Below are 24,786 nucleotides of genomic sequence, written 5' to 3'. Positions count from 1 at the left end.
GCCTGGGGTTCTTCTTTGCCTGCACAAGTCGGGTCAAGGCTGAAAGGAGGATCCTAAAGTGTAGGCCTCACACAGGGCTTCCCTCTTACTGGGCCAAATTTGCAACCTCCGGATACTTTTCTCCCACTCCCCGTGGCTCTAGTCTCTACCTCCTCTTCCCCCAATACACTCACATAAAAGACACATCATTTCATTTTTTTTTTAGACACATCATTTCAAATGGGATGTCAAATACACTTGTTTTCCTATGGTTAGTATGAAGTCCGAGAATATTTTTCATTTTCATGAATACGTAAGTAAAAGGATCTGTCTGCCTTCTATGAGCTATGAGGGCGTTGTCACTATTCCACACATGGGACTATTTCAGCACCTACACTTTTAAGTTTTTGTTTTTAATGATAAATTCTACATAAAACTGTAGTAATTAGTGACGGTTTCCCCAGACAGGAATTCCTAGACCTATTGCGATTTCTTCTTCACAGAAGAACACACACACACACACACACACACACACACACAGAGGCTTTTCTCAAAAATGAAAAAAAAAAAAAGAGTTTTAACAAGTGAAAGGAATACAGAGCCCAGGGAGCCGAGATGCTAAATATAAGGAGACAGGGAGGGAGAAAAGATGGGAAGATTAAAACGAAGGTGTCTACGGATCCCAGATTTAGGAAGCAACAGAAAACCAGAGAGAAGCAACGATGCTAGGACTCGAGTCTATTTTCTTTTTCTTAAAACAATTGAAGATTATAGAATGTCCTTGTTTGAAAAATAATTTCCAGGTGAAAACTACAAAATATGTATACATTTTAATTTTGGATATTTTTTTCCAGCTTCCCTCGCCGAGGTGAAGTAATTATTCACACCCTAAGTGATTATTTTAAGAACGCCGCTCTTCACTTTCCTCAGGAACATTTCCTTGGTGAGCCTTACCAGTAAAGGCTGAAGGGAATCCAGAATTCCATAGATGCTTATGAAATGGCACAAGATGAATCTGAACTTCAGCATCAGAATTCTACATTTGTTTTGAGATCACGAGCACATTACATACTAACAACGTACGTTAGCTTCTCACCCCATGGTAGAAAGAGAAATATAACAATTTTTTTGGTGACATCCCAAAGCCAGACAGGGAGTTGGGCTTTGAGCTCCTTTCAAGGCTTTCAAATGACCACTTAGTATTTGACCTATGGTGTTTATTTGGGAAAAATATGCAAAGTGCAATCATCCAGGTAACCCCTGGGGACCTAGAGAAAGGGTTGGGTTAAGGGACCAGGAGGAGGAAGGATGCAGAGGTAACAATGCATCCGTCCTGGTCACCTCCTGGGGCTTAAGTGAAGCAGCTGGAATCCATTTTCTCCATTCTCTGACGCAGCAGACAGATGTAGTGCACCAACGGCTTGCATTTCACTTTTCATAAAAGCCTAGAACAGTCAGCCCTCCCTACCGAGACAGGACTTTTCATCTGGGTAAAAATACAGAGAGATTCTCAAAAAGAAATGCTGGATCGCTCACTCAGAAGGGTTCATTGTGCTAGACAGTACGGAGAGGATGTCAGTCAGTCCAACAGTGGCTTGAAAAAAAAGAAACTGTCAAACTCCTGCATTTCACTCATCTTTGAGCTATCGCACAAAGAGCCTAATTTTATCTTTGACCATTTAAATGAAATCTTTTCGTCCTTGATTAAGCAAGATGATTACACAGATCAAATGCATTTTTAAGGGTCGTTGTTAAGAAGTAGGTTTTGTGCCGGAGACACCAAAGTAACAGGTGGATCTTGATTTAAATCCCACAAAGCCTCGCTGTATTAATTCAAAGAACACAATTTTAGTTTAATTTGCGAGAAAATGAGGATTATGTAACTTGCTTTTCCTTCCCGCTAAGGGATATCTGGACACTTCTTAGATGGATGGAAGGGCAATTTTTCTTCCAGGAGTAAACTTAGCTTTCAGAGCTCTATGAATATCCATAGATAAGTCAATCTATTTAACCAATCAATAAATTTTGGGGTACATTTTATCAGGCTCTGTGTATCCCAGAAAGGTACTGCCCTTCTCCCTCTTTACAGACAAGGAAAACAAAATACATGGTTACTCATTCTGATCCCTGCCAGCAGGCACAGGAGACACTCAGAGAGAACCTCTTTTGCTAAGGCGGTCGGAGAAGGCCTCACTGAGGGCGCGGTCTAAAGGGGAGACCTAGAGGAGGAGGGGGGAAGCCAGCCCCGACAAGCAGAGGTTCCCAAAAGTTATCATTTCTGGAGGGAAGGTCCCAAGGCGTTAAATCTTAGGCACTTTCCAAATAATCCTTCTTAACAGATCAAGAGAAAACGTCTTTATATCCCATTCTCCCATTCTTTCTCTGTGGGATTGGTCATTTGGATATAGGACAACTCAGTAAGGCTGATGGTCCCATTTTCTCACACTTTCTTTTCTGCTTTACTTTTGGGGAGACTTTCTAAACTTTATTTCCCAGAATTCTGCTAAGCCTTTATTTCTGCTCTCTTGTTTTAATTTCAAAGAGCTCTTTAGTGTTCTGTTGGCCATCCTACTTTTCAGAGAAGTGGGATCTCCTCTTGTCGCTCTGAGGAGGCTGAGGAGACTGGGAGCTTTCATCCTCCTGTACAGTCCCCTGTGTTACTGTGTCCCTCCCTCCTTCCCTCCCTCTTCCTCCCTCCTTTTTGGTTTGTCTTGGTCTCTGCCTTTCCTGTAAGGAGTCTGGTGGCCCTTGGCTGACGTGCATCTTTAAGGATGGGCTGTGGACAAGCCTTTAGGATTCAAGGGCAGAAGAGGGAGCAGAGGCTGAGCTCACCTACCATGAGGCTCTGGGTCCTTCCTATCATACTGCTAAGATTTCTCCCAGACAACCTCTTTCTCTGCCCGCAGGAAGCCAACCCTCTGAGTGGCCACCACTCTGGGAGGTCAGTGGGTGAAGATAGCTGGCAGTCTTTCCATTTAGTTCCTAAACTTTTACTTTCTCCTTCAGCTGTGGTGACACCACCCCAGGGCAGAGAGCTTCTCCTTTAACCCTTTCAGGGACCAAGTCTAGGTTTTCTTCCCGGCTGGGTCAAGACACAATTGCTCAGCTGGGTAGGGAAGAGCAGGGAATCACAGATTTCCAACAACACCCCCCCCACACACACACACACCTGTTTAAGCCCCTTCATTCCCATCCGTTTCCAGGGGCAACTAGTGCCACTAAGGGCCTGAGCCTTTCTAACAGCCAAGCTGTGGCTTTCTGCTTTTCAACTGCAAGTCAAGCAGTCAAATGTGTCAGGTCTGCTGCCAGCAACCATTTGTTCATTTGCTTTTCAGTACAATTTTTGCTACTCCCCCTCTAAAAAAAAAAAAAAATCTCATTTTCGTTTTCTTTGGGGGCTTCAGGAGCAAGCAGAGTTCAGTGATGTACACATAAATCTGCTGTCTTTATCTGGAAAGTCCACGTAAGCTTTAAAAATCTGTATTTCTTGGGATCCCTGGGGGGCTCAGTGGTTTAGCACCGCCTGCAGCCCAGGGTGTGATCCTGGGGTCCCAGCATCAAGTCCCACATGAGGCTCCCTGCATGGAGCCTGCTTCTCTGTCTGCCTGTGTCTCTGCCTCTCTGTGTCTCTCATGAATAAATAAGTAAAATCTTTAAAAAAAATGTGTATTTCTTGTTATGCACCTCACATACTGAAATATCTTGATTTACAAACAAGAAATTTACTTGTCCCCTCTATAGTAGTCAATGCTATGGACTACTCGATGCTTCATGGAACACTCTCCTCAACTTCTAGACACTACAGTCTCCTAGATTCCCTCTCTCTGCCTCAAATTCTCGTGCTGGCTCATTCTCTTCACCCACCAACAAAAAGTTGAAGTTCCTTAAAACTCAGTGTTAGATCCTCTCCTATAGTTAAAAAAAAATTTTTTTTTTACTATATAGTCTCTCTGTAGATTATGTCGTTCAAGTTCTTTGCCTAAGTATTAACAATTCACAAACATATGTCCAATCTAGACTTTACATCTCAGACACAGATCTGAAAAAAAAAAGATTTACAGAAAATAAACTCCAACATCTTACTTTTTTTGTTTTGCCCATTGCCTTCAGGATGGAGAGATTTAGGTCTTCAAGTGCTGCAAGTACATTCTCATATTCACCCAAGTGCTGGGAAAAATATTCTGAAAGTAGAGATATTGAAAAAAATTCATGTTTGCATTTAGGTATCATAAAATAACAATAAAATCTACTGGTGATTTATTCCACAAGTGAGTAAAACAAATAAAATGCTGTAAGTGAAAACTGGAAGGTTTTCAAAAGAGACTAGGGTGTCAATATACGCATTTCATTAAAAAAACCTGAATAGTTAAAATTATCCTTGCAGAAATGCTCTTTCGTACAAAAATAAGAAAAAAAGGAATCTGGATCTGTGAACAATAAAAATTTGTTCTCAACAACATATTATTATAGCACTCATTAAAAATGTAACTTCAGTAAAAAATTAAACTATATTTTATTGTTTCTCCTGGGAGACATTTAAGAAGGTAAGCTCTCCTCATCATGGTTAAAATTAATAATGCTGCAAGACACAAGGATGACCCTCTTAGCACCTCCCATGTAACTTTCCCTATCACGATTTAATTTTTTTCCAACAATCTGGGCAGAGCTAAAAGGATGTTTATCACATTTTTCAACTGGTAGAAATAAAATACATTGGATGTTAGGATTAGGAGTATGGAATATAGACTATTCCCAAACAAGCTGAAGTATAGGCAAGATAAATGCAAAGCCTCATATTTACTTACAGAAATCTATGTATTTCTGAAATGAGAGATCTAGCCTAACCAAAATTCATAGGAAGTCTATATTGAAAAGATCTAGAGCTTTCAGTCACTAGAAAATCATAAGATCTCACCATTCCTATGAACTCATCTTTGAATGAGCTATAGCTTATTACTGCCTCTCTTAAATGTGCCAAAAGTATGGCATCAAGTTGAATGGTAAGAAAAATCAACATAAAGCTATTTGAGATCACTCAGATAAATTTCAGGATGTTTTATAGAAACTTTAAATTAATGCTCAAGATGGAATTATTTGCTGACATTGATCTTAACAAATGGGAAGCACCACTGAATGATTTATTAGTAAATGTACAGAAATCATCTGAGAAGAAAAATAAACACAGGAGAGCAATAAATCAATTCTAGATTATGGCTGTCAAATTATAATTTGTGTACACATGGATTAAAAATGCATGGCATATTTTTGACAAAAAGTAAATGCTTTCCTGATTATGCATTCCTTAAAAAATGTGTGTTACAAATTATCCCACATAAGGGTTCTTTCAGGAAGGGATTAGTTGGAAAACAAATAAGGAAGCAGATATTCCTTAAATACCTGCTTGACAATAAGATTTTAATTCTTGGCTCTCATACTGATTTTGAGTGTTGACCAACATGTCCCACCTTGTTGCCATTATTTGGAATAAATGAAGTTCCTGTGAACAAAATTGTTGTGAACTAGCAAGCAGTTAATGTGGCTCCAGAATATTAACTGACAAAAATAATTAGCAGAATAAAATCCACACTAAATTGAAACAAGCAAAATGTATAAAGAATACTGGAAACAAGTAAAATTATTAGCAAAATTTTAATATATACAAAGACTCAAAAAAAGACTGCCTGTTTGCATTTAAAATCCCCATCACTCAGGGATGCCTGCGTGGCTCAGTGGTTAAGCGCCTGCCTTCAGCTCAGGGTGTGATCCTGGGATCCTAGGATCGAGTCCCATATCGGGCTCCCTGCATGGAGTCTGCTTCTCCCTCTGCCTGTGTCTCTGCCTCTCTCTGTGTCTCTCATGAATAAATAAATAAATAAAATCTTTAAAAAAATAAAAATTAAAAAACAAAATCCCCATCACAGAAATATATTAAGTGAAAAATAGAATTTTGTGCTTAAAAGTCAAGGTTAAAAAAAAAAAAGAAGGAACACAGCCTTTTAAAATATTGTCATAAAATACCTGGCTTAATCAATGAAGGTGTCCTGGAGAGAATATAAATTTCCTCTCTGCTGTGAAATCAAGTTTATGAAGGTACATGCTGATAAAGAGCATGAGAAGACAATGAGGTTTCTGAGCTGACAGCTATCTACCCTGCCTCTCTACCAGAGAGAGAGTGAGAGAGGCAGAGATACAGGCAGAGGGAAAGCAGGCTCCACGCAGGGAGCCTGACGTGGGACTCGATCCCAGGTCTGTAGGATCAGGCCCTGGGCTGAAGACAGCACTAAACCACTGAGCCCAGGCTGCCCCCTTCCTTCCTTTCTTTATTTGTCTACTCATTCATCTCAATTATCAAAGGAGTCAAGAGAAAAAAAAATTACTCCCCAAGGAATATATTAGAACACAAAGAAAATAACTCGAATAGAGAGAACTACAATACCCAAGCCCTGGATAGGAGCTTAAGAATAAGAACTATTTTGAGGTGGTGTGGGTCAGTGTCATTCAAATTGTTTTATAATCTACCAACAGTCATTTACAAGGGCATCTAGAGCTCCAATGAGCCAGCAACATTTAACATATATAAAAGAGAATCCACACGCTCCACTTCATGATGGTGAAGATTTAGTCATTTAGTCATTCCAGGCACTTAGTGCCTTCTGTGTGCCATATAGGTTATACTAGGAGCTTAGAATACAAAGAAGACAGAAATTTTAAGGAACCTACAACCAGGTAGGAGAAATAAGTATTCCAACAAACAACTGCTATACACATGATCATTGTTCCAGACAATGATTCAAGAACCCGGGTACAAAAATTCAATCAAAGTACAGCAGGGGACATCCCTTGATTGCTTTGCTCTGGTGGCCAGGGGGCTTACATTTATGGGCCCCATAGGACTATGGAGAAAGAGTTCTTAACCAGGTACCCCCCAACCCCATAGAATAGCATAGAGATGGCAGACTGAATCACACCCATAGTCTTACTGAGAAAAAATCCCACTAGCTTATCTTCAGAGCTATGGCATGAGAGGTAGGCTTGTAAGAAACATATATCTAGGGACCAACATTAATCCTCTCTAGAGACTGGGGAGGCAGACATCACCATCTATGTGCTTCCTCTTGGCCCTACCCAGATCATTGGTGTCTTTAAAGGAGCTTATGTACACATCTGGCATCCCAGCTTTCTGGGCTGTTGCTGAGCCTTGATAGTCTAGTTTGATGATCAGCAGGGCTTGTGTTTATGAGCACGACAGGATAATAGCAAAGGAAGAAATAGTTCTTAAGTGGCTATCACCCAGGGATCAGTGCAGAGGGAGCAGAAAGAAATAACTGTCACCCAGACTTTCCCTAAAAGAAGTATATTTGCATACTTTAAGAGCTGTTGCCTGAGGGTCTAGCTTCCAATCAGGGTAACTGTGGATGCTAACTAAGATCTTCCCCTCTGAGACACTGACCTGTCTTGGCACACCCTCAGTTACTGGGAACCACTAGAATAAAGCAGGCTACTTGAACAAGATTTGAAGACAACCAAGAGCTAGGGAAAGGCTAAAGGATAAGGTACATCTCTCATATAAGAACACTCTTTCAAGACTGGAAGAGGTGATCATTTTAAATAATACACAGAAACAAACTTAAGAGAGAGAGAAAAAAAGATGAAACAGAGGAATATGTTCTAAACAAAAAAATAAGGTAATAATTTAGGGAAAAAAAGACTTTAATAGACATTAGTGATTTACCTTAAAAAAGAGTTCAAAATAATGGTTATAAAAATAACTGCCAAAAAATTAAAAAAAAAAACTGCCAAACTTGGAAGTAAATAAAGTCAGAATTTCAAAAATATACAAAGTACCAAACAGTAGTCACAGTATTGAAGAATGCAAAAACTAAAGTGAAAAGCACAACATAGGACTTCAAAAGCAGACTAAATGAAGCAGAAGAAAGGAGGGCAGTTGAACTTATCTAATCAAAGCAGCAAAAAGAAAAAGGAAAGAAAAACAGTCAGGAGAGCTTAAGAGACTTATAGGACATCATCAAGTGGACCAACATTCACATTATAGGGGTCTCAGAAGGAGATGAGAGAAAGGAGCAGAAAAAAAAATCTTGTTTGTAAAAATAATGGCTGAAAACTTCTCTAACCTGGGGGAAGGAAATAGACATACAGATCCAGGAAGCCCATAAAGTTCCCATCCAAGTAAAACCACAGGGAACCGCATCAAGACACATTATAATTAAACTGTCAAAAGTTAAAGGCAAGGAAAGAATCTAAAAAGCAGCAAGAGTGGGATGCCTGGGTGGCTCGGCGGTTGAGCGTTGAGCATCTGCCTTTGGCTCAGGGCACGATCCCGGAGTCCTGGGATCGAGTCCCACATCAGGCTTCCTGCATGGAGCCTGCTTCTCCTTCTGCCTATGTCTCTGCCTTTCTCTTTCTCTCTGCGTGTGTGTCTCTCTCATGAATAAATAAAATCTTTAAAACAATAAATAAAAAATAAAAAGCAGCAAAAGACAGACGACTTGTTAGGTACAAAGGACCCCATCAGTAGATTTTCAGCAGAAACTTTGCAGTCCAGAAAAAAGTGGCATGATTATATTAAAAAACACTGCCAACCAACCATACCCTACCCAACAAGCTGTCCTTCAGAATTAGAGAAATAAACAGTACTCCAGAGCAGTTCATCACCACTAGACCAGCCTTACAAAAACTGTTAAAAGGACTTCTTTAATCCGAAACAAAAGGGTACTACTTAACAGGAACACATTCAAAAGTGTATATCTCACTGGTAAAGGTAAATGTGTAGTAAAATTCAGAATAATCTAATGTTGTAAAGGTAGTGGGTTAATCATTTCATAACCTAGTATGAAGGTTAAAAGACAAAAGTATTCCTATAATGATAACTATAATAAATTGTTACTGCATACACAAGATAAAAATCTGTAAATTGTGACATCTAAAAAAGGTTTCACAGGGGTAAGGGGGTAAAAATATAGAGCTTTAGAATGTGTTCCAACTTCAGTTGTTATCAAGTTAAACCAGTTATAAATTATTTTGTGGAAGCCTCATGGGAACCACAAAGCAAAACCTTATAGTAGCTAGACACACACACAAAAAGAGAAAAAACTAAACTATATCACTACAGAAAAACATCAAATCACAAGGGAAGAAAACAAGAGGAAAATAAAGGAACAGAGGAAAGAGAACTACAAAACAGCCAGGAAACAATCAATAATACATAAATACGTATGAATCAATACTTACTTTAAATATAAATGGACTAAATTCTCCAATCAAAAGACAGAGTGGATAGATGGATTAAAAATAGAGACTCGTTTAGGATATAAGGACACAGACTGAAAGTGAAGAGATAGAAAAATATATTCCATGCAAGTAAAAACCAAAAGAAAGCTGGAGTAACTATACGTATATTAGATAAAATAGAATTTAAGACAAAGATTATAAAAAGAGACAAAGAAGGTTATTATGTAATGATAAGGGGTCAAAGCCACCAAAAGAATATTACATTTGTAAATATATATTTGTATATAATTTGTGTGTGTGTATATATATACATAAACGCACATAACACAGGAGCACATAAATATATAAGGTATATATTAACAGACCTCAAGAGAGAAACAGACAGGAATATAATAATAGTAAGGGACTTTAATATGCTACCTACATCAATAGATCATTCAGGCAGAAAAATCAATAAAGAAACAATATTCTTAAGTGACACATTAGACCAGATGGACTATGTATATACATGTACATGTACTTACATGCATATATACATACATGCACACACACAAAGACCATTCCATCCAAAAGCAACAGAATACAAATTCTTCTCAAGTACACAAGGAAGATTCTACTGGATAGATCCTATGTTATGCCACAAGATAAGTCTTAATAAATTTAAGAAGACTGAAATTATATCAAGCATCTTATCTGATCACAATGGTATAAAACTAGAAATCAGTTACAAGATGAAAATGAAAATTTACAAACATGTGGAGAGTAAACTATATGCTCCTGAACAACTACATACTCCCTGAATCAAAGAAATTAAAAGAATGCCAATAATACCCTGAGACAAATAAAAGTAAAAATATGATATACCAAAACTTAGGGAATACACCAAAAGCAGTTCTAAAAGAGAAGTTCATAGAGCTAAAGGCCTACCTACATCAAGAAACAAGAAAGACCTCAAATAAATAACCAACCTTTGTACCTCAAGGAACTAGAAAAGAACTGAAGCACAAAGTAAGTAGAATGAAGGTATTAATGAAGATCACAGCATACATAAATGAAATAGAGACCTCAAAGACAATAAAAATCAATGAGATAAGAGCTTGTTTTTTGAAAGATAAACAAAATTAACAAACATTATCTAGATTCACCAAGGAAAAAAAAAGAAGGGACAAAATATCAGAAATGAAAGAGACATTAACAACAGATAGAATAGAAATACAAAGGATCAAAAGGACTACTGTAAGCAACTATACCAATAAACCAATAAACTAAACCAATAAACTATACCAATAACCTAAAAGAAATGGATAAATTCGTAGAAGAGTAATACATAACCTACAAAGGCTGACTCGTGACAAAATAGAAATTTGAATATAGACCTATTATTGGTAAGAAAATTGATTCAGTAATCAAAAACCTCCCAAACAGAAGTCCAGGACCAGATGGCTTCACTGGTGAATTCTATCAAGCATTTAAAGAACAGTACCAATCCTTTTCAAATTCTTCAAAACAAAAAAGGGGGGGGAGGGGTGAAGAGGAAGGAATATTTCCAAACTCATTTCATAAGGCCATATTATCCTCCTACCAAGGAGGAGGATAACCAGAAAAGGACGCTACAATAAAACTACAGGCCAGTTCCCTGATGAACACAGATGCAAAAATTCCCCCAAATTGAAAGGAGAAAAAATGAGTGGGAAACATCAGAAAGGGATACAGAACATGAGAGACTCCTAACTCTGGGAAACGAACCTCCTAGAAAGGGAGGTGGGCAGGGGGTGGGAATGACTGGGTGAAGGACACTGAGGGAGGCGCTTGATGGGATGAGCACTGGGTGTTATTCTATATGCTGGCAAATTGAACGCCAATAAAAATAAATTTATTAAAAAATAAAAATAAAAATAAATCTTTAAAAAAATAAAAATATTATAAAGAAAAAAATTCCCCCAAATTATTAGCTAACTGAAATCAACATTACATTAAAAGGATCATATACCATGTGGGATTTTTTCCAGAGATGCAGGGATAGTTCAACATCCAAAAAAATGAATCAGGCATTTAACAAAATTCATGCCCAGTCATGTTAAAAAAAAAAGTCTCACTGTGTACAGAGGGAATATATCTTAACATAATAGATGACAAATGTGATAAGCCCACAGTTAACATCGTACCAATGCTGAAAAGTCAAAAGAGCAGAAAGAGCAGAAAGAAGATAAGATCACTTTATTCAACACCGTACTGAAGTCCTAGCCAAGGCAATTAGGCAAGAAAAAGAAAAGTCATTCAAATCAGAAAGGAAAGGTAACTGTCACTATTTGACAGAATATTATATATAGAAAACTCTAAAGACTCTACCAAAAAAATTGTTAGAATAAACAAATTCAGTAAAATTAAAGGATACAAAACCAGTAATATATAAAAATCAGATGTATTTCTGTACAATAATGAACTACTTAGAAAGAAATAAAAATTCCATTTATGATTGCATTTAAAGAATAAGTTTAACCAAGGAGATTAAAAATCTGCACACAATCTATAATGTAAGAAGACATTGATGAAAGTGATTGAAGACCAGTAAGTCTGTGCTCATGGACTGGAACATATGGACGTTTTAACAATATTATCTAAAGCAATCTACAGATTCACAGCAAACCCTATCAAAATTCCAATGGCATTTTTCGGAAGTAGAAAAAACTACCCTAACACGTGTACAGAACTACAAAAGGTCCCAAAGAGCAAAATTTTGAGAAAGAAGAACAAAGCTGGAGGGCATCATGCTTCTCAGCTGGACATTCTATCACAAACTTTGGTAATCAAAACAGTATGTTACTGGCATAAAAAGAGATGCATAGATCAACAGAACAAAACAGCCCAGAAATAAACCCATGCATATATGGCCAATTAGTTTATGACAAAGGAGCCAATATATATAATGGGGAAAGGGCAGTCTTTTTAACAAATGGTGCTAGAAAACCTGGACAGCTATGTGCAAAAGAAAAGAAACCAATGCTATCATTCACCATACACAAAAATCAACTTAAACTGGGTTAGAGATTTAGATTTAAGATCTGATACCATATAACTCCAAGAAGAAAACATGGTAAGTTCCTTGATATCAGTCTTGGCAGTGATTTTTTTTTTTATTTGACACTCACAGAAAGGCAACAAATTATAAATAAACACGTAGGACTACGTCAGACTAAAAAGCTCCTGCAAAGCAAACAAAACCAAAATGAAAACACAACCTACTGAATAGGAGAAGATATCTGCAAATTATACATCTGGTTAAGTGGTTAATATTCAAGATATATAAAGAACTCCTACAATACAACAGCAAAAACAAAAACAAAAAAATAAGCAGAGGACTAGACATTTTCCCGAAGAAGACATACACATGGCAAACAGGTACATGAGAAGGTGTTCAACACAGCTAATCATCAAAGAACTGCAAATCCAAATCACAACGAGATAACAGCTGTTGGAATGTGGATTATCTGCAGGATGGTAGTAAGTGTTGGTGAAAACGTGGAGAAAAGGGAACCCTCGCGCACTGTTGATGGGAATGTAAATTGTATATTTTCTTTTTTTTTTTTTTTTTTTTAATTTTTTTTAAATTTTTATTTATTTATGATAGTCACATAGAATGAGAGAGAGAGAGAGGCAGAGACACAGGCAGAGGGAGAAACAGGCTCCATGCACCGGGAGCCCGACGTGGGATTCGATCCCGGGTCTCCAGGATCGCACCCTGGGCCAAAGGCAGGCGCCAAACCGCTGCGCCACCCAGGGATCCCTAAATTGTATATTTTCAATACAGAAAACGGTATGAAGGTTCCCCAAAAGTTATAAATAGAACTACAGTACCTCCCAACAATTCCACCTCTGGGTATTTATCCAAAGGAAACAAAAACACCAACTCATAGGGCACCTGGGTTGCTCAGGTCATGATCTCAGGGTTCTGGGATCAAGCCCCGCATTGGGCCCTCTGCTCAGTAGGGGGCCTGCATCCCCCCATCTCTCTGCCTGCCACTGCGCTACTTGTGCGCTCTGTCAATTAAATCAGTAAAAATCTTAAAAACAAAAGACTCTCCACTAATTAAAAAATATATATATATATATACTTCCACGTTCATAACACCTTTATTTACGACAGCCACGACATGGAAATAACATAAGTCGATGGATAACGGTGAAGAAAATGTAGTTATATATACCCAGTAGAATATTATTCAGTCATGAAAAGATAGAAATCTTGCCATATATGATAACATGGATAGAACTCAAGGGCATTCTGCTAAGTGAAGTAAGTCAGAGAAAGACAAATACAGTCTCAACTTGTTTGTGGAATTGAAAAAAAATAATAATAAAATAAATAATAATAATAAAACTTCTAGATACAGATACTTCTAGAAAATAGATTGCTAGGTGGGTGGTGGCAGAAAGGTACAAATTTCCAGTTACAAAATAAGTCTTGGGGATGTAATGTGCAACACAGTGACTATAGTTAAAAATACTGTATAATGTATTTGGAATTTGCTAAGAGACTAGATCTTACAGTTCTCAATACAAGACCAAAAAACTGTGTGGAGTGACGCACGGTAATTAGACTTACTGTAGTGATCATTTCACAATATGAACAGATATCAAGTCATTACTCTATACCTGAAATTAAGGTTATGTCAACTAGATCTCAATTAAATCCCTTATTGCAGTACCCTATTGTGAAAGAGATATGTTCAGATAATCACCTTCACCCCCGGCCCCCCCCCCAAAAAAAAAAAGTATAGGTCAAAGAATGCTGAAGTCACCTGCACGGAGTCAGAGACAGCTCCACAGAGCAGGCATGACAAGGCCTGGATTAACTGATGAACAGGACTTAATCTTCTGGATAACCAGAGAAAGGGTAAACAGCAGCAGGGAAGCAGGTGATCTCTTACCATATTTGCAGGAACACGGATAGGTCAGCCTTGCTGGGACATACAGGACAGGACCGAGACATATTTGAGGAGAAGGCGTGGCAAGGAAGCAGGATGCCAAAAATCAGTGATGAGAGAGGAAGCTGGACAGGTTGCAAGTAGGCCTTGCTGGTGCTCTAAATTTATCCTCAAGTCTGGGTCAGTAATTCAGACCATCTGCATCAGAATCCCGTAGAGAATTCTTAAGCCTCAATGCGCCAGCTGTGGTCTGGGCCAGCAGCATCAGTATGACCTGGGAACTTGTTAGAATGTAGCACCTCGGGACGCCCTGGTGGCTTAGTTTGTTACGCCTCCGACTCCTCATTTTATCTCAGGGATCTGGGATCGAGCTTGGCATTGCATCAGGCTCTGTGCTCTGCTTGGGATTCTCTCTCCCTCTCCCCCTCCCCCTCTTCAGTCTCACACTCTCTTTCTAAAATAAGTCTAAAAACAAAACAAAACAAAAAAGAATGTAGCATCTCAAGCCCACCTCAGACCTATACTGAGTCAGATTCTTCATTTTATTAAGCTCCCAGGTTATTTGTAGGCACATTTAAGTGGGTTTTTTTTTGTTTTGTTTTGTTTTTTGTTTTTTTGTTTTGTTTTGTTTTGTTTTGGCACATTTAAGTTTGAGAAGCATTGCCCTAGAGTACTCATTAGAAAGGAAGACTGAGGTCTCATCACTGAATCGGAATCTTTGGGTTAAGGCCAAGGAATCACCACGTTTTATAGACATGCCAGGATGGATTAGGACCTGAAATAAATCTGAGAATCACTACAGGCAATGGGAAGCCACGGGACAATTTTGGAAAGTAGAGTGATATCTTCCAATATTCTTTTTTATTATTATTAATTTATTTTTTATTGGTGTTCAATTTGCCAACATATAGCATAACACCAACACCCAGTGCTCATCCCATCAAGTGCCCCCCTCAGTGCCCATCACCCAGTCACCCCCACCCCCTGCCCACCTCCCCTTCCACCACCCCTAGTTCGTTTCCCAGAGTTAGGAGTCTCTCATGTTCTGTCTCCCTTTCTGATATTTCCCACTCATTTTTTTTATCTTCCAATATTCTTATGAGCAAGGCTATCCTGGACATGCTGTGGAAAGCCTGGGAATGTTGACGACACACCATGAGGAGAGACAAGAGCACCATCAACTGTCAGGAGTGATTTCATCACAGAACAAGGACCCTGCATCATGCAGAAGCTGAGGTGAGGATAGGTAGGAACTTGAAATTTCAGCAGTATTATCTATATACCCGAAGATGCGATAGGCGGGAAAAGAAGACCAGTGATAGCTTTGCAAGTGACTGAGCTTGGACTGTTTTATCCCTGTTACTGTGCCCAAGTGTCTCATTTGGATCACAATTCCAGGGTGAGCTGGGCAAATCACAGCATTAGAGAGAAAGAAAGATCCAGAATAAATACTGGTTCATTAGAACTCTAGTTTGTTGACAGCGTGGCCCATCGAGAAACACTCAAGCCACAGGGCCAGAGGGGAGACCATGTAAAATTCCAGGCAAGAGGGAGAAGGTGAAGTCAGGGCAGCGATGGAGGGATAGAGACCTGGGACTGCAGCACATGGGGCTGGGCCTGAGACTGGATGTGAGAGCTGAAGGCAGCTACCATGCAGAAAGGGTGCTGGTCATTACAGACTGTGGGTAAGAAGGGGAGCACCAGCCTGGGGGGGCCTGAGTGTGCAGGCCTGGGTGGTTGGTAATGCAGAGCAGGAGCTCCAAAGCAGCAGAAATGAGTGAGGAAGGAACCCAAAGGTGGGAACCATCCCGTCACTCACAGACCCCAAAGATTATCCCATTCAGAGGCACACCCAGGGCTCGCATCTGAGGCGGGTTCCAGCTGCTGGGGTCACACTGAGGCCATCTGGGCAGCCTCTAACCTGCAGCCCTCTGCACTCGGGCTCCTTTCCTCTTTTCTAACAACATATCTCTAAGTTCAGGGTCTGAGGCAGACCACAAGAGCCAGGACAACTCTGATCCTTCCAGAGAAAGGGTCCAGGACCCCAGAACACACCTCATTCTCCAGATGTAACCTTCCTCTGTGGCCTGGACTTAGAGCTGCACCCCCAAAGGGTCAGAGTAAAGCAGAAGAGGCATGAAGATAGGGACACCCCCCACACACAGGGTGACCTCTATCCCTTCAACTCAGTCTCTATGGAGCATAAAATGCTGAATATACACATGGTCTCAGGACAGTCCCCCCCAAAATCCATTTTATGTGGAACTCTTTTTACCTCTTTTGCTTGTAGGGTACTTCTTTTTTTTTTAAATCTATAATATGATTTGTTATAGTATCAAAAGACAATAAAAAAGAGCTGCATGGTTCCATGGGTAAAAAAGCAAAAACTCTTTCCTCCAATAACTAGAGTAAATTTCCTGGAGAAGTGATGCACTTTTATTGACACCTGCATCTGAGTTTCACGGGCGGGAGCACACAGAATCGTACAGCACACATGGAGATGCGTGACAGCCCATTCTCATCAGTTGAAGCGAAGAATCTTGGAAAGATTCTAAGAGTCTAAAAACATTGTTTTCTAAGAGAATAGAGCACGGTTTACAAACAGACTTATTCGACAAGTTATCTATCAGAAAGCAAATTATCTCCTCGCGGAGGTTCAATGCAGTGTCTTCGCTAATAATATGCTGCCTGAAGGTTAGATTCTCCCTTCCCTGCTGTACTTGACTGGTGGTGGCGCATCACCGAGTTTTGTTTTCCGGTTCTGCATCTTAATGCTCCAGGTGGTCTTGTTCTCAAGTTTGAAGTTCTAAGAATTTCAAGTCCGAACCACAGCCCCATACCCTCCGCCCAGGCCACCCTGGGAGCTGATCTCACAAAGCATTCTTAGGAGTTTAGATGAATCCTATGGTGTGTATCTCGCTATAGGTTCCCAAGAAGTCTACTAGACCAGGAGGAAAATACTGAGGTGAGGGAGACTGGAGAGGTGGGAAGAACCCATGCTCTGAACTGGTGCGTCAGTTGGGAATCTAAGGACAAGGGTTATTTTGAGAGAATGCATATCAGTGTCATGCAAAGTGTTTTACATATTTTTTGGTGACTTTTTTTTTTTTTTAATAGGCTCCACTGCCAGCATGGAGCCCAGTGCAGGGCTGGAGCTCACAACCCTGAGATTAAGTCCTGAGCTGAGGTTAGGAGACAGATGCTTAACTGACTGAGCATCCCAAGCAGTGCCCTTCTTTTTTGGTGATTTATGAATGTGCCAGATAGCCACAGCTCTAATAGTATGGAAGAGGAATAGTGACTTGTGATTTTCTGGCTGGCACAGGTCCCTCAGCACTGCCCAAGCTGGGGCAAAGCAAGCCGGTGTTCTTCTGGGGTCTGACCAGGGACACTCAGGACACAGTTACTAAAAGGAATCTTACATATAAAGCTTACCTACTTGTCCTCCCCTTGGAGTGTCTGTCCTGCACCCTCAGTTTTTATAGATCTTACTTGTAAGCAAATTAAAAAAAATAATATTTGGTAGACAGCAAGTAGATGAGAAAGTAGAATATTGAATGTGCCTGACTTTGCTCACAGAGCTTTCTTAGAGAAATGCTTCCAGATCAGCACTCTAGCTACACGAACTTTCATCGCAATTATTCTTCATCCATCTCTAAGTATCTCAAAATACTTAGCTGCCAAGTTCAAGATTTGCAAAATAGTTCAGTTAAAAAGGAGTAAGGTTTATCACAATAGTTGAAAACTGGGTCGAGGGACACCTGGGTGGCTCAGTGGTGGGATGCCTGGGGGGCTCAGTGGTTGAGCGTCTGCCTTCAGCTTAGGGCGTGATCTCGGGTGAAGGGATCCAGTCCCATATCGGGCTCCCTGTGAGGGGCCTGCTTCTCTCTCTGCCTGTGTCTCTGCCTCTCTCTCTCTGTGTCTTTCGTGAATAAGTAAATAAAATCTTAAAAAAAAAAAAAAAACTGGGGGGCAGCCTCGGTGGCTCAGTGGTTTAGCGCCACCTTCAGCCCAGGGCGTGATCCTGGAGACCCAGGATCGAGTCCCACGTCGGGCTCCCTGCATGGAGCCTGCTTCTCCCTCTGCCAGTGTCTCTGCCTCTCTCTCTCTCTCTCTCTCTGTGTCTCTCATGAATAAATAAATAAAATCTTTAAAAAACAAAACTAGGTCGAGTCAGGAAAGTAATATTTTTCCTCCTGATAGATTTAAGATCACAGCTGAAGATGGAATGAACAGAAAACCGAAGACTCAAAGCCAGAGTTCAAACTCATACACCTAATTGTAACTGGGGTTTGTACTGGATTGATAAGATCCAGCCGGAAGCTGCTATTTGGAAAGGCGTTCCTAATCATGCCAAGAGTGAATAACGTGGCACGCCTAAACACTGCTGGTGGGTGTGCAAACCGAAGAATCTCTGGCCAAGAAATCACACCCATAGGCATTTAACCACATAGGACTATGCATACGAGAGTATGAAGATAATACAAGCAAGGATATTTACTCCAGGGCTGTTTGTCCAAGCAAAAAGCTGGAAACGGCCTGAAAATACACAAAAGGGATTGGATTGAAAAAACTAAGGTAAATGCAGCACACTTAGAGCCTTTTTAATACAAGGAACAGCGTGCAGCTGTACTGATGGTATAGTGTGACCTCACTGTTGGAAAAATTATCTATCAAGGCGTATGTGTCAATGTCAAGGTAGGAATAAAAATATCTGGAAGGATATGCTCCAAGCAGTTAGCAGCAGAGACTAGGGGGAAAGGAGAGGGAGAAAGAAAGAGAAAGACGGACATTCCAGCTTATATGCCTATGTAATCTATTATTAAATTTTAAAAACAGATTTTCACAACTAAAATAATACTTTAATAGATTTTGATTTCTAGGTCCATAATTTAATAAATTAACAAACTAAGTAAAAGCAACAGAATGCAAGTTTTACCTGGACCTTCCAACTGATTCTATGGAAGAGTCCAAGAAATCTGCTTCCCATACTGATCAAGTGCCACCCCTCCCGTGCACAAGGGGGAATTTGTGCGGGGTGTGAGTCGACAGATTTTACTTGCTTGTACTGAAGCATCTGGTTTTGATTAGAATCCAACTTAAATATTTACTTTATATTTACAAAATAACGAGACATGAAGCTATACTCTGGAAATTAAAATGCACATTCTTGAACAGAGAGGGGGAGGATTATAACACACGATCGGGAATACTAGTATCACTGGTTCTAAAAACACAGAGCAAGTTGGCTGCATTAAAACCCCATACACTAGGGGAGCCTGGGCAGCTTAGTCTGTTAAGCATCCGACTCTTGATTTCAGCTCAGGTCATGATTTCAGGGTCTTAAGATCAAGCCCCACAGCGGGCTCTGGCTGGGAGTGGAGCCTGTTTGGGATTTGGGATTCTCTCTCCATCCCTGTCCTTCTCCCTCTGCCTCACTCCCTATCCCCAGCATGCTCTCTCTCTGTCTTAAAAAAGAAAAAAATCCATATGCCAATGCCCTACCTATGGGGAAAATCATAGTCAAATCTTCTCCCAATAAATACAGAGTAGGTTCCTAATCTACTTCTATTATTATAAAAGACAAACTGTTTTGTTTTTGAAGAGGATTAAGATACACGGATCATACTAAGAGCGGATAATGTAATATTCCTTAATGACAATACATTAGCCACACAGCAAATAAAGAGGAGCCATAAATGTCTTTCTGTTAAAAGCCCTCCTAAGAGTTTGCTTTCTCACAAGCCATGCCTATCTACACAAAGTTGAGTAGGAAACAAAAAGAATTACGTGGATGATTTGAGGAAATCATTACTTTGGCCTGACCTATCCAGACACATGAGGCAAACGGGTCTCCCAACCTCACAAAATTATCAAGATAATCTCAGTTCTCTGCTTCATCTCCCGACTTCACTGGCAGGGACTATATGCACATGGATGAGAATGGATCACAACTTGACCTTTATAGTGATTGCTGTTCTTTAGAAAGCCTGGTGGCCATGGTCCTACTGGCCCCTTTGCCCACTTGGCACAGTTTAATACGTGTGTGTGGATGGGTTATGCTTAAATTAAGTGTAAAAGTATGCCAGGATTTTCTCTGTTTTTCTCTACTAGGGTTCCATAATTAACAAAATCATAACACGCCTTGGTATCAGATACCTGGCTTCTGCATAGACAATGTGCTTTTCAGTTGGATTCTTCTCACTGAACAGGAGCTAGACGTTATGCAGGAACAGAAAACAGTGTTTTATGACCACTGGAAAACCGGAAAGCTTATGATGAGTTTGTGTTGTTTGGAGTGATTTTCTTGAAACCTTGTGTTCTGATATTTTGTCCTGACATAACCTCGCTTGGCGTTTTCTTACAATTTTGATGAAATGAAAGATGACTGACCACTCTTGAATATTGTAAAAGGGACTCTGTGATAATTTGGTAAACTTTAACTTTGTAAGAATTAGAAGATGTTCAGGAAGTGCCTGTGACTTCAATTAGGAGTTTCAAAGAATCTCATCTGTAAAATTATTTTTAAAAAACCTAGATGAATAAAAAAATCAAACTTGGACAGGAGGTTTTCTTATATAACTACCTTAAAACATAACTTCTGAAAAAAACTTTTGAAACTTCTCAGTATTCAGAGAAAAATGATGGTTTCACACTGAATAGTCTCACAATGCTCCATAGGTTTTTTTTTTTTTTTCATAACAAAAAATAAAGCTTGGGGCGCCTGGTTGGCTCAGCAGTTGAGCATCTGCCATCAGCTCAGGGCATGATCCTGGGGTCCCGGGATCGAGTGGACTCCCTGCGTGGAGCCTGCTTCTCCCTCTGCCTATGTCTCTGCCTCTCTCTGTGTGTGTCTCTCATGAATAAATAGATAAAATCTTTAAAAAAATAATAAAGCTCAGAAATCTTTGCCTTTTCCACATTCCCAGCCTTTGACTTTTGTTTCCAACCGGGAAGATGAAGCAAATAAATGAAGAGGCTGTATAAATCAGCAATCGGTAGAAATTCCTCTATTGTAACTGCTGGATTTGCGAGTGACATTTAAAATTCTAGAACTGTTTAGGCAGGTATGGAACAAAGTTGCTTTTACATGTGAAGGGGGGTCAATTTTGAAACACAGTAATAAGAGGCAACCTACTTGAAGAGAATAATGAAGTCCTATTAAACACCAATGTAAAAATATATTCAAACTAGTGGAGAATTTGCTATTGTAATTACAATTATTGCTAATTGTACTAACTACAAAACAGTTCTCCATGAACAAATTAATGAGCCCCAACTCTTTCTCCAGTGAAATACAAGCTTGAGTAAAACTCACAGATAGGATAAATCCCTTGAGATCTCAATTATCTTTTACTATGTTCCAAAACTCCTAATCTAGGACATTAATTTCAGGGTATATAGGAGTTTTAAAAGATGGTATTCTTTTTCATTCTAAAGCAAACTAGTGAGTTTGACTGCCCATCTCTTCCCCCCAAAATACCAAAACTTACCACATAGTTCTTCTGTGTCAAGGTTGCTGAAAAGAAAAAGAAAAAAAAAAACGGTTATTACTTTGGTAATATTTAAGTTTTTAAATAGTTAAATACTGTTATTCCCCAATCTATATTACTGTATTAATAGATGATATGCAGTTATGGTATTTCTCTTATAAATTCCACATTACTTAATCATATTAAATGACGATTACATCAGATTCTTTTTTAAAAAAACACATTTATTTGAGAGGGAGAAGCAGACGGCCTGATGCAGGGCTTGATCCCAGGACTCTGAGATCATGACCTGCGCTGAAGACAAACGCTTAACCAACTGAGTCACTCAGGCACCCCGGTTATATCAGATTCTATCTTTGAACAAATAATTCCTGGGTTTGTGTTTTCCCCAGTATCATTCTGGAGGATACTGCCCAAGTATTAAGCATATAGGCTTTGGAGCCAGAATGCCTGAGTTCAAATCCTGACTCTACCATTTACCACCCATGTAACCCTGGGTACTTGGCATCTCTGGGTCTCAGTTCTTCAACCACAAGATAAGGATAATAAGTTCTGTTTCATATGAATGCAATAGGGTGTAAGTGAGTTAATACATATAAAGCAGTTAAAAGAGTAACTGGCATAAAAGGTTACTTAATAAATATTAGCTATCATGATTTCTGACTTGATAGAATGGCTATAATGGTTCCATACTCAACCACTGAGGTTAAGTTTGACTCAATGCCTTTGTGTGTGTGTGTGTGTGTGTGTGTGTGTGTGTGTGTTTGTGTGTGTGTTTTCAATGCCTTTTTTTGGAATGATCTTTGAAACATAACAAATATTCCATGGCGTAAATATTACATGTAAAGAATAGTCACCTCTTATTCTTATAAAGTATAGAACAGCAGAGAAAATATGCCTATCAAAACAACGTCTTGACCATGGCAGGCACAGTACAGGAATGCAAGAATGGTCCAAATATCAAGCAATAAGTCAATATAAGGTTGCATTATAACCTAGAGGAGAACACTCATATTAAATACTAGATAGGGAAAAAATAAATAAAAAAATAAAATAAAAATAAATACGAGATGGGAACTTAATAAAATCCAACACTCCTAATTTTGGTAAGTTTAAATAAAATTGGAATAAGAGTAAACCTCTTAAAGATGGTAAGACTTACTAAAAGTCAGCTGCAAACATCAATCAACTGAAAATCTTGGACACTATCCAGCTGCCCCGCAGGTCAAAGCTCAGTGGAACTAGCCGTGATCACCCAGTCCTCCCCCATGCGGCAGGCAGGCCGGGTACGAGTGGAAGCATTCCAAACACTGGGTCTTTTTTTTTTTTTTTTTTAACCAGTTCCATCACTAGTTGTAATATAATTTTAAATTCAGGATATTATCCTCAGATGCTGAATATTTGATTTTGTTTTTTTTTAATATTTGATTTTGGATAAAAGAGTCTTCTGTGGTAGTTTCAGCGTGGGTTTCTGTTCCTTCATTCATTCATTCACCCCACAGGCATTCATTGCTGTGTGCCACGCACTGTTCTAACCACCACAGGTCAGTCAGGGTGCAACAGGTACCGAGATGAGGATGTCCACTCCCTAGTCTCTAGCAGCTGGATTTAGAGGTAGACGTGTACGGTAAATGATTAAAATGTGGTAAAAGCGTTGCTATGGGGAGAAGTGGCTAACTGCAAGAGTATCAGGGACTATAGAGGATGCAATTTTGCAGCGACATCTCAAGGGTTAAATGAGTAGAAAAGGCAGACAAAGGAAAAACATTCCAGTGAGAAGAAACACCATTTGCAAGAAAAATTATGCAAATGGGGAGTAGTTCCTTTGGCTGGAACATAGATCATTAATAAAGAAATAGGACTAAACACACACACACACAAAAAAAATAGGACTAAACAATGAAAAGCCTCATGTGATCATTTGGAAGGTTTCTACATTCTCTCTTGTGAACTTGGCATCACAGAGGATTTTAAAGAAGGTGAGTGACATCGTCAGATTTATACTTTAGGAAGGTCACTAGCACATGGGTTGCAGTTAGACAAAAAGAGGGTGAAAAAGAGGCCTAGAGAACAGTTTGGACATTATTACTAGGGTAATATATGTAAATTACTAGGGTAATAATATATGTAAAATTCAAGGACGCACCCCCACTGGATGGCCTTGCACACCTCCATGGGTTGATCATTCCAGTGTGGGATCAACTGGCCCAGACTAGTAATTTCAAATCTACAAAAAGATGCTCTTCACCTAACTCCCCCCGCCCCAGAGTTGTCATCATTTTATTTCATTTATCACATTCTTTCTCCATATGTTTCTTCAAATCATTTGATCGTACATTGCAGATGTGCTATCCCTTTACCCCTAAATTCTTCAGTGTGTATTTTATACAAATAAGGATGTTCTCTTACATACAAGTCAAGAAAATTAATATTGATTCAATGCCATTATCAAATCTGGCAGTTCTCAGGACGCTGGGTGGCTCAGTGGTTTCGCACCTGCCTTTGGCTCAGGCTATGACCCTGGGGTCCCGGGACTGAGTCCCGCATCAGGCTCCCCACAGGGAGCCTGTTTCTCCCTCTGCCTGTGTCTCTGCCTCTGTCTCCGGGTATCTCACAAATAAATACATTTTAAAAAATCTTTTAAAAAAATCTGGCAGTTCTCAAATATCTGTATGTATATTTAGCCTTACACTTTTTTCATGTCTTTTTGTGTAATTTATAGTGTATAAATATTAATACAGTGGTGCACACATAGGATTTGCAAGTCTTTTTTATATATTAGGATTTTAAGCCAAAAAACCATTACCTAATAGGAGAGCTTGATCAGAGGTGCAGGATGGATAGGCAGAAATGGGGAGAAGGGCCAACCAAAAGGATGGTCAGATGTGAAGGATTTCAAGGTGAAACTATCAAAACTTGGAATCTTACTGGATTCAGAACTAGATCACCTCGAAATTTTTAGTATCAATTTAAACATTTTGGTCACTAACACATACGTGTCATTTCCTGACCTTAGTGTTTTCATAGAACTTCAGCCTTGGAAAAGGACATTAGAGGTCACGACGTTGTTTTCTGTATTTTTTTATTTTATTTTATTTTTAATTTTTTATTTATTTATGATAGTCACAGAGAGAGAGAAA

General features: G+C 39.3%; 1 protein-coding gene across 1 annotated transcript in view; it reads right to left on the bottom strand.

Annotated features, from left to right (window-relative positions):
* NECAB1 (N-terminal EF-hand calcium binding protein 1) overlaps positions 1-24,786 on the bottom strand; it is a 182,521-nt gene that overhangs the window by 86,531 nt on the left and 71,204 nt on the right. The window contains exons 4-5 of the mRNA XM_055303295.1: positions 21,647-21,672; positions 4,063-4,160 (exon numbers count right to left, since the gene is read on the bottom strand). Of these exons, the coding sequence (XP_055159270.1) occupies positions 4,063-4,160; positions 21,647-21,672 (124 nt within the window). The remainder of the gene's footprint in view (positions 1-4,062; positions 4,161-21,646; positions 21,673-24,786) is intronic.

Source organism: Nyctereutes procyonoides, unplaced genomic scaffold, assembly GCF_905146905.1.
Source record: "Nyctereutes procyonoides isolate TBG_1078 unplaced genomic scaffold, NYPRO_anot_genome, whole genome shotgun sequence".
Taxonomy (NCBI): domain Eukaryota; kingdom Metazoa; phylum Chordata; class Mammalia; order Carnivora; family Canidae; genus Nyctereutes; species Nyctereutes procyonoides.
Note: the sequence above shows the minus strand (reverse complement) of the source record. Positions and strands in the feature narration are given on the sequence as shown.